Genomic DNA, 9,512 nt, shown 5'->3' on the forward strand with positions numbered 1-9,512 from the left:
CATGGACATTTTGTCTGGGATGTCAAAATCATGGCAAAAGACAGCTAACATCGTACAGTCTGCAAAGGCCTTAACAGAACCTGCTGTGTATTGGCGTCCTAGCTAGCTAGTAATGCCTGCCGAACACCTGCCCTCGCAGTCGTTAACAGAACTGTTGGAAAACAGTGCCCAACAGGCGGGGATGAAGTACACTATCGGTGTGCTCGCTACCTAGATACCTATACCACCAGAGTCCTAGCTAGCAGTGTCCTTCGCTCCCGCCTGCCGAACACCTGCATTCGCCGTGGTTAACAGAACTGCGGGAATGCATTGCCCAATAGGCGGGGTCGACAGTCTACCGTTGTCCTAGATATCGCTCCCGCCTCTTCTTATTCCATGGAGTTTAATTGGCGGTTGGCATCCAAGGTTATGATGCATTACCACCTACTGTACTGGAGCGCCCCCAACTCCCGCCTGTGTACCGGAGTCCTAGCTAAAAAAGGTACCAAGGGAAGTAGAAAGAGGGGTTCCTGCATACGATGCGGTCTGATTGAGACATGAAAAAAGGAAGGATAGCAGCACACTATAGGAGCTCAGATGCAATTACTTAATAACCTAATAACCAACGTTTGGACCTAGAGTGTGCGGCTCTCTTTTCTGTTTTTGTGTGTTCTATTCTGCTAGCCAGCACCTTCCCTAAACTGTAGTGCGTTTCTTTCGCCTCCAGTCTCATGGAGACATAACATGCGCAGTTTGATCTACTCTAGAGATATAAGAAAGGAGGAAATAGGAATCCCATTGGGCAATGAGTAGTATAACGCCCCACCCAGCAGACTGTCGACCAATCGCTTTCACGTTCACGCGTTGTGCTACGTCATGTGGTTGCTAAGCTAACGTACCTATTTTCCTCGAAAGCACGCAATGTCACGATTTCAAAGCCATACAATATTGCATAGGAAATTAATTATCTTACATCTCGGAAAATATTTGTAATGTTGTACTTGATGACAAAATTCATGCTAATGTGTGTTTTTAAACTAGCGCCCAATTGACTCCCATTCACTCCATGAAGGAGAGCTCTCCCTGTCCCAGAATCGTCCAGACTGCACCGTATGGCCCACTGACGTACAAGGTGCAACGTACACAATAGGCGGTAATACGATTGCAATGGAGATTCCTATCTCCTCAAAAGGACTGTATTCTGGCTACTCCAGAAAGTGATGTTGCACGCAACCTCAGTAACGCAAGCACAAGGCCAACCTGGGTAGTCTACTGCTGGCTGCTATTTTAGCAAATAAATGATCCTTATAACTTCTTCTGTGAGCGATTTAAATAAATTGTTAAAAGGACATAGATCTGGTGTATAACAATACATTATTGGTACCATATTGTCTTCGATTTTTTTTTTTACACAAAGATATACATTTTTCCATTCACTATAATGGGGCCTAGTTCTGCTAACAAATGCCTGTAGTACAGCGGTCGGACTTGAACTTCCGTGACTTCAAAAGGGAGCAAGCCGTCACCTCCATAGAGAATGATAGATGCCTCTAATGGCCAAAATGCTATTTTAGCGTGGGTAGCGCTATTGCGGCAGCCACTATGCTTCCACCATTTTAAAGTAGTCAAAATAGTCATCTGGGTGGGGTTTCCTATGGGTTGTAGCTATAATGGCGCTGTGGCTGTCCATGCTGTCACAGATGAGTCCTCTATCTCTATGTTCTCCCCTAGTCTGCTGCATACTTTTTTAGGGGGACAGCTGGGATACCTTTCTCGGCAATAAAAGCCAATCGAGGAACACGGCCAAACTGATCTCAGTACTTGAGTACTAGGCTATTGGAAATCCAAATAATTGATTTAGATTATGTATTTGGATAAATACCACATCATTTTTACAAATAATATTCTATATTCGTCAATAAATGGACTTGTTCATATCTTTCTATCTCCCCAGTATAGCTATTCATTGTAGTAAAATGAAATCATTGCTGTAGCTGTATCAAAAATCATATACATTTGGCCATTTAGGTCATTTCCTAAATATCCAGATGGGCCATAAAAAAAAAGCTTTTATCCATGATCAGATATTTGGAGCCACCCAGACTTCAACTGGTGTTCATGAAATCTTATCACAGAGTTACTGTCTTTGATCGTATTGTATTCAGGCAGTTTATAAAGTCCAGAGAGGGGGTCCTCCGGCACGACTTGCGCAGCCATGTCCATTGTGTAATTTTAGAACACTGTTTTTTGTTTTGTGCTTATGTATTTTCTAGCATGAGCTGCTGGGTTAGCCAGCTGCTTAAAATAGTGTATTAATAGCTTGCTAAATCACAAAGTAAGGTGTATTGTAGCTAGATGACACTACGTAGCCATCGATAGCATGCAACAAAAGGTAATTTTCTCTCTGCGAGATCAATTCCGCATGCTAGCATGTCCGGCTAAATTTCAAGTTGGAATGCATATATTTTGATCAATCGCCTTGCTCTGATTTATTCCAATAAATGATCTATTACCAAAAGCATGTTGACTTGCCAATTTTATTAGTCATAGGTTCAGATCCTCTATTAGTCTTTCCTAAAAAAAAGCGATCTAACGTTATGCTTGCCAGAATATACTGACCCCTACCATTATGCTTGTTTACACTGAGCTGCACTGGGATCGGAACGCAATCATGGTTACATTAAAAGACAATGTATTCTTGATCTGTCAATGCCATCAGGAGGCTTCATGTGGAGGTTATGATGCAAAATTGCAGAGCCTCTGGGGGCTTAAAAAGGACAAATCTAGCTCCATATTGCAATACATAGGGCTCAACAGCTCCACATAGCCAGTGCTTAATATTGTCAGGAGCTGAGTAGGGAAAGGGGGGATACCTAGTCAGTTGTCCAACTGAACGTATCTTCCACATTTAACCCAGAGAGCTGCAGGGGGCTGCCTTAATCAATGTCTTCAGCACCTGAGGAACATTGATTAAACCGCTTAGTTCAGAATGACAGATTTTTACCTTGTCAGCTCAAGGATTCAATCCAACAACCTTCCAGTTCCTGGCCCAACGCTCTAACCACTAGGCTACCCACTAGTACCGGCAACTCACATTATCTACTGCTTGAGCTCCTGTTCCTCTTACAGAATATTAGCTCAAAAGTATTGTAGAGCAGCTGCACGTAAATATAAACCGTACTGGCACCAAAATTGAGTACCGGCACCTATTTCAGTCCAAGTCAAGCACTGCATATAGCTCCACAATGACATGATTGGTTGATGGTAGGTGGGGGTGCAGTTCATCCTGTATAAACACAAACTCGCTTACTTCACAAAAAAACATTGGAGAACTTTGACGAAAGACTCGGAACAAATTCACCAATATAATACATCTTTATGTAGGGATTTCAAAGACACAAAAATAAGTTTGAACTCCTGGAAAGACATTGTGGAGGAAGCTCCCGAGTGGCGCAGCAGTCTAAGGCACTGCATCTCAGTGCAAGAGGCATCACTACAGTCCCTGGTTTGAATCCAGGCTGTATCACCTGGCCATGATTGGGAGTCCCATAGGGAGCCACACAATTTGTCCCGCGTCGCCGGGTTAGGCCCGTCATTGTTAATGAGAATTTGTTCTTAACTGACTTCCCTAGTTAAATAAAGGTTCAAAATAAATAATAATAGGTATACAATTGAAGTTGGGAGTTTACGTACACTGAGGTTGGAGTCATTAAAACTCATTTTTCAACCACTCCACAAATGTCTTGTTAACAAACTATAGTTTTGGCAAGTCGGTTAGGACATCTACTTTGTGCATGACACAAGTCATTTTTCCAACATTTGTTTACAGACAGATTATTTCACTTATAATTCACTGTATCACAATTCCAGTGGGTCAGAATTTTACATACACAAAGTTGACGGTGCTTTTAAACAGCGTGGAAAATTCCAGAAAATTATGTCATAGCTTTAGAAGCTTTGGATAGGCTAATTGTCATCATTTGAGTCAATTGGAGGTGTACCTGTGGATGTATTTCCACGGGGGTGGCAGCATGATGTTGTGATGGTGCTTTGCTGCAGGAGGGACTGGTGCACTTCACAAAATAGATGGCATCATGAGGGAGGAGAATTATGTGGATATATTGAAGCAACATCTCAAGACATCAGTCAGGAAGTTAAAGCTTGGTCGCAAATGGGTCTTCCAAATGGACAATGATGCCAAGCATACTTCCAAAGTTTTGACAAAATAGCTAAAGGACAACAAAGGCAAGGTATTGGAGAGGCCATCAAAAAGCCCTGACCTCAACCCTATAGCAAATTTGTGGGCAGAACTGAAAAAGCGTATGCGAGCAAGTAGGCCTACAAACCTGACTCAGTTCCACCAGCGGCCAAGAGGAATGGGCCAAAATTCACCCAACACATTGTGGGAAGCTTTTGGAAGGCTACCCAAAACGTTTGACCCAAGTTAAACAATCCTACCAAATACTAATTGATTGTATGTAAACTTCTGACCCACTGTGAATGTGATGAAAGAAATCAAATCTGAAAGAAATCATTCTCTCTACTATTATTCTGACATTTCACATTCTTAAAATAAAGTGGTGATCCTAACTGACCTAAAACAGGATTAAATGTCAGGAATTGTGAAACACTGAGTTTAAATGTATTTGGCTAAGGTGTATGTAAACTTCCGACTTCAACTGTAGATGCAGTAAAGAGGTTAATGGAATGCAGACCATGGGGGATAGAAGGGCAATGGATTGGAGCACATTCAACAAATCTGATCTAAGTGAATATTTGTCAAATCCGCCATGATTGATGTATTGTAACAGGCCCACAATCTGGGTACTAAATTCAGATTTGGATATATTTAGCTGTTTTCGCTGCATAATATTTAGAAGTTGTCCCTTTTCAGGTTTAGAAGAAGTGACTAGTAAATGCTAACTCCCGTTTGTTTAAGCAGGTTAGCATAGCTAGCACACAGAAATTGGTGGTGTAGTCAAAGTCATTTTAAACTGTAATGCAGTTGATTGATGACATGAACATGTATTGGGTTTGACCTCCATACAAACACATAGTGTGAAATACACATAAACAACAGCCTAAATGTAGGCTGATTTTGCTGGGGGGCAGTGAGGAGATTCGGGATAGAGATGCTGGTGGGAAAACGGTGCATCCTTTTCATGCTATTTTGGCTGAGCTATGTCAAGCAGCGGGAAACGGACTCCAACAACTCAGAAGAGGTAAGGTATTTTCTTTTTGTTTAGCCAGTTGCTCGTAATTAGCTGGATGGCTATAGAGATGAATCCTGAATCACTACGAGTGGTGCGGTGCAGACCAATTTATTGGATGCATATGACAGCTGCCCGAAGCTCAAGATGTATGAATGATCTGACTTCTGCGGTGGCGCATCGCTGTAAATGCTGTACAGCCACTGCAGACTCGGATTGACCATAAAATCAGCTTTTAAGACACTGTAGCTGGCGCGAGATATGGATCGGAAAGCATTCCTCAATGCAGGATTGGATATGCCACTAAATTTGACCTTTATCCACACTGATACATCGAGAAGATTGAAATACTGCTAATTTTCCCAGAAAACTGCCCTTTTTGTTCTCATGTTAGCTAGCAGTAGCCACCGCAGTCATTTTGGAATGTAGGGTCAGCCAATCAGCTCCTTTGTTGTTCAACGCCACATGCCATTCCATAATGGCTGCTTTGGCTGATGTTAGCTAGCCTGATAACACAAAGGACTGTTTTCCAGTTTTTCAGTGTGGATGTGTGTACAGTGTAGAGGAAGTGTGGATGAAGGTACAACTTGCAGTACAGTACCCATCCCTTTATTGTGGTACGTTTTCCGACCCGTATCTCCTGTCAGCTCCACAGTGTCTTAATGTAACCATGATTGTGTTTAGACCCCAGTGCAGCTCAGTGTTAACAAGCATAATGATAGGGTCAGTATCTTCGGCGAACCTTAGATTGCAGTGACCCCTTAGTTCCATGCCGTAACTTTACCCTGTTGTGCCCTTTTCATCTTTTCAGCCTTAAACCTGTGCCAGAACCGTGAAATCTGATGTTCCAAAATGCCTCATAAACTCCTCAAGTTACTCCTGGGAAGTTACCAGTGGCTGGCCAGTTACTGGCCCGTCCTTATGCCGAGGGGAATCCGCCTGTACACATTTGAACAGATCCCGTTATTCATGAAAGAAAACCCATACATTACAGATGGATACAGAGCCCGTTTACAATCCAAACTTTGTTTAAAAAGGTATGTCAAGAGAATAATATAGCTAAGCTCAATGTAAAGTAGATGTTGTTGTACAGTGTTGTTGCTAGTTGTTGTATAGCCTGGTCCCAGGTCTATACTGTCTTGCCAACTCATATGGTTATTGCCATGTCAAACCAAATTAACCATAGCAGTTGGCAAGACAGCACAAACAGATCTGGAACCAGGCTAGTTGTTGTGTATTGTTTTCCACCCCTCTAGCATCTTTGTGCTGTCCAATGAAACAGTCAACATATGGACTCATCTGTTGGGCTTCCTCCTGTTCTTCCTACTGGGGGTGAATGACATGTCTACAGTCCTGCCGGCTTCAGGTGCCAACAGAGAAGACTATGTCATCTACTGCATAGCACTCTTCTGCTTTCAGGTGTGTGTTTGGGTGGGTGGGTGAGAGTGAGAGAGATGAACAGAAAGAAAAAGAGTGAGAGGTCACAGCTATCTGTCAGTCTTTTTTTGTTGTGGTTTACAGATCTTACCTGTGTTCAGGAGAAGTAATGCTGGTGTATTTGACCTGTTTTTCTAGGTGTGTATGCTGTGTTCTGCAGGGTATCACATGTTCTCCTGCCACCTCTCAGAGAAGACGTGTCACCGCTGGTTGGCGCTGGACTATGCTGGAATCTCTGTGGGAATCCTGGGCTGTTACATTCCAGGGGTCTTCTATGCCTTCTACTGCATCACTGTATGTTCAACAATACATTCCATTATTTGTTTTCTTTTTCCACTCATACTGTTTGTTTTTGTAAATGTATACTTGTGCAAACTGTCTCTGAAATCCCATCTCTTCTCCCCACATATCTTTCCCCGTTTCCTGTCTACTACCCCCTCCCTCTTTCTCTCATCAATAGTTCTGGAGACAGGTGTACCTGGTGACTGCTCTAGCATTGATATTGGCAGTGTTCTTAGCTCAGATCCACCCTCACTACCACTCTAAGGAGTGGCGACACCAGCGTACTGCCATCTTCTGCTCCGTGGCTGGCTATGGGATCATCCCCGCCGGCCACTGGGTCTGGCTCAATGAAGGCCTCGGCTCAGCTGTCGTCCAGGTGAGGCAACAGATTCCTAAATCAACACTTTATTTGAAAGTGGGTTGACTTCATAACACATTCATAAACAGTACAATTATGCATCAGAGTCAAGTATTGTTACCCTTACCATCTGTTCTCTCTGTCTGCAGTTGTTCCTCCCTCGTGTGATTGTGATGTATTTGATAGCTGGAGCTGCGTTCCTCTTTTACATCTCTAAAATCCCAGAACGCTGCTTCCCAGGTGAGCCTTCATGCTTGACACATCTATTCCACAATATTACAAATTACCTTGTATAGCAAATAACCACTCATGTGATTAAGTGCACCTTGTCTTGCTCAAGTGACCTTGTGATGCACTTTGACCTCCACAGGTCAACTGAACTATCTGGGTGCCAGCCACCAGGTGTGGCATGTCCTTGTGGTGTTTTTGCTCTACTGGTGGCACCAGACTGCAGTATATATAATGAAATTCAGGCACAGCCAGCCATGCCCTCCTTTCTACACCCAGCCTGGTCTCATAGACTAGACGTAACATAGTAAAAGTAAATCCAGGACACTCAAATTAGTATGATATGTTACATTTGTAATGGGTGGTTGGTCGAGGTGGATGGGTGGGTGAATGCCTAGCTATCCAAAAGGTTGTGAGTTCAAATCTCGTCACGGACAACTTTAGCAAATTTTCAACTACTTGAACTTTTTAGCTACTTTGAAACTACTTAGCATGTTAGCTAACCCTTCCCCTAACTCTTTTAGCCAGCCCTTCCACTAACTTTAACCCTTTAACCTAACTCCGAACCTTAACCCGTAGCCCTAAACTAGCTAACATTAGCCAGCTAGCTAACGTTGGGAACAACTAATTGGTATTCGTAACATATCATCATACGTATTACAGATTCATAACAAATTGTACATTTAGAAAATTCTTAACATATCATCCAAATTGTAATTCATAACTTATCATATTAAATGGATGATGACATCCACAAATTAATACATACAATACATATTAACATATCATACTAAATGAAGTGTCTCAGAATTACATACAGAATAATACAAAATGCTGAGAGACCAGATTGCTACACAAGCAGTGACGAGAGCCTCAAGCTGGCCCAGCCACCGACTGAGCAACAACCTGTACTGTAGCCACTCGATGCAATTAAACCAGACTACAGACCTCTAGAATTCTATCATACAGATTCTCAGTCAAGCAGACGAGAGTAGCCTCCCTACCAGAACAACTATAACCATACCGTTAGACCAAGCAGATGTCTGTGGAAAGAGCGAACAAGTAAAAGAGTGGAACCATCTCTCTGGTTTTAAGGATTGCGATTGGTGGTATGCAATCGTATCTGATTTCTGCTGAGTCTTCTGTAAGGCCAGGTTATAAGAGATGGAAAGACATGTCAGTCATAGCCTGGTCGCAGATCTGGGAAGCAAGATGGCACAAACAGACCTGGGACCAGTCTTGGCGAAGTCACTAGGACACACAGTACAGCTTCAACTGAACATATTCTGTTATTCTCCGATTATCTTTTCGTATTCAAGATTGTTTTTTTTTACCTGATTTGTATCTATTAATTTGCATGTAAGCTACTGTTTGAATGTTACATGCTGTGAAATGGTACTTCTTGAAATGCTTTCTTGCGCAAATGGGACTTAACAAAGATTATGTGCAATCTAGAATACATATCCTTTGGAAACCGAACATAGAGCCTATTTTCAGTTGTTTTTGCCTGCATAGTTATCTTACTGTATTTCATTAATGGTGGGGCTGAGTAGTTATCTTACTGTATTTCATTAATGGTGGGGCTGAGTAGTTATCTTACTGTATTTCATTAATGGTGGGGCTGAGTAGTTATCTTACTGTATTTCATTAATGGTGGGGCTGAGTAGTTATCTTACTGTATTTCATTAACGGTGGGGTTGAGTAGTTATCTACTGTATTTCATTAATGGTGGGGCTGAGTAGTTATCTTACTGTATTTCATTAATGGTGGGGCTGAGTAGTTATCTTACTGTATTTCATTAATGGTGGGGCTGAGTAGTTATCTTACTGTATTTTATTAACGGTGGGGCTGAGTAGTTATCTTACTGTATTTCATTAATGGTGGGTTACTTTTAGTATTAGTGGTCAACTGAACCCCTTCCTCTTACAATCCACTTGAATCTAAGGGCTGATTCAGGATTTGTTTAGAGAGTTGGTTACATTTAAACATAAACCCAATTAAATAGATTGGGAGTAAAT

At 42.1% G+C, this 9,512-nt stretch overlaps 1 protein-coding gene across 3 annotated transcripts; it reads left to right on the forward strand.

Moving 5' to 3' along the window:
* Positions 1 to 2,171: 2,171 nt before the first annotated feature.
* On the forward strand, positions 2,172 to 7,892 carry LOC124000489 (progestin and adipoQ receptor family member 3-like). 3 transcript variants are annotated; one of them, XM_046306873.1, is made up of 7 exons: positions 2,172 to 2,371; positions 6,001 to 6,226; positions 6,446 to 6,608; positions 6,765 to 6,920; positions 7,087 to 7,284; positions 7,416 to 7,506; positions 7,637 to 7,892. In XM_046306873.1, the coding sequence occupies exons 2-7, from the start codon at positions 6,042 to 6,044 to the stop codon at positions 7,789 to 7,791; spliced, it is 948 nt and encodes a 315-aa protein (XP_046162829.1). In that variant the 5' UTR covers positions 2,172 to 2,371; positions 6,001 to 6,041; the 3' UTR covers positions 7,792 to 7,892. The 3 variants fall into 3 exon arrangements, with proteins under 3 accessions (XP_046162829.1, XP_046162831.1, XP_046162832.1); XM_046306875.1 differs by lacking the exon at positions 2,172 to 2,371 and adding an exon at positions 4,582 to 5,201; XM_046306876.1 differs by lacking the exon at positions 2,172 to 2,371 and having other exon boundaries at positions 5,223 to 6,226.
* The last annotated feature ends 1,620 nt before the right edge of the window (positions 7,893 to 9,512 follow it).

The sequence above is a fragment of the Oncorhynchus gorbuscha genome, linkage group LG16, assembly GCF_021184085.1.
Source record: "Oncorhynchus gorbuscha isolate QuinsamMale2020 ecotype Even-year linkage group LG16, OgorEven_v1.0, whole genome shotgun sequence".
NCBI classification, from domain to species: Eukaryota; Metazoa; Chordata; class Actinopteri; order Salmoniformes; family Salmonidae; genus Oncorhynchus; species Oncorhynchus gorbuscha.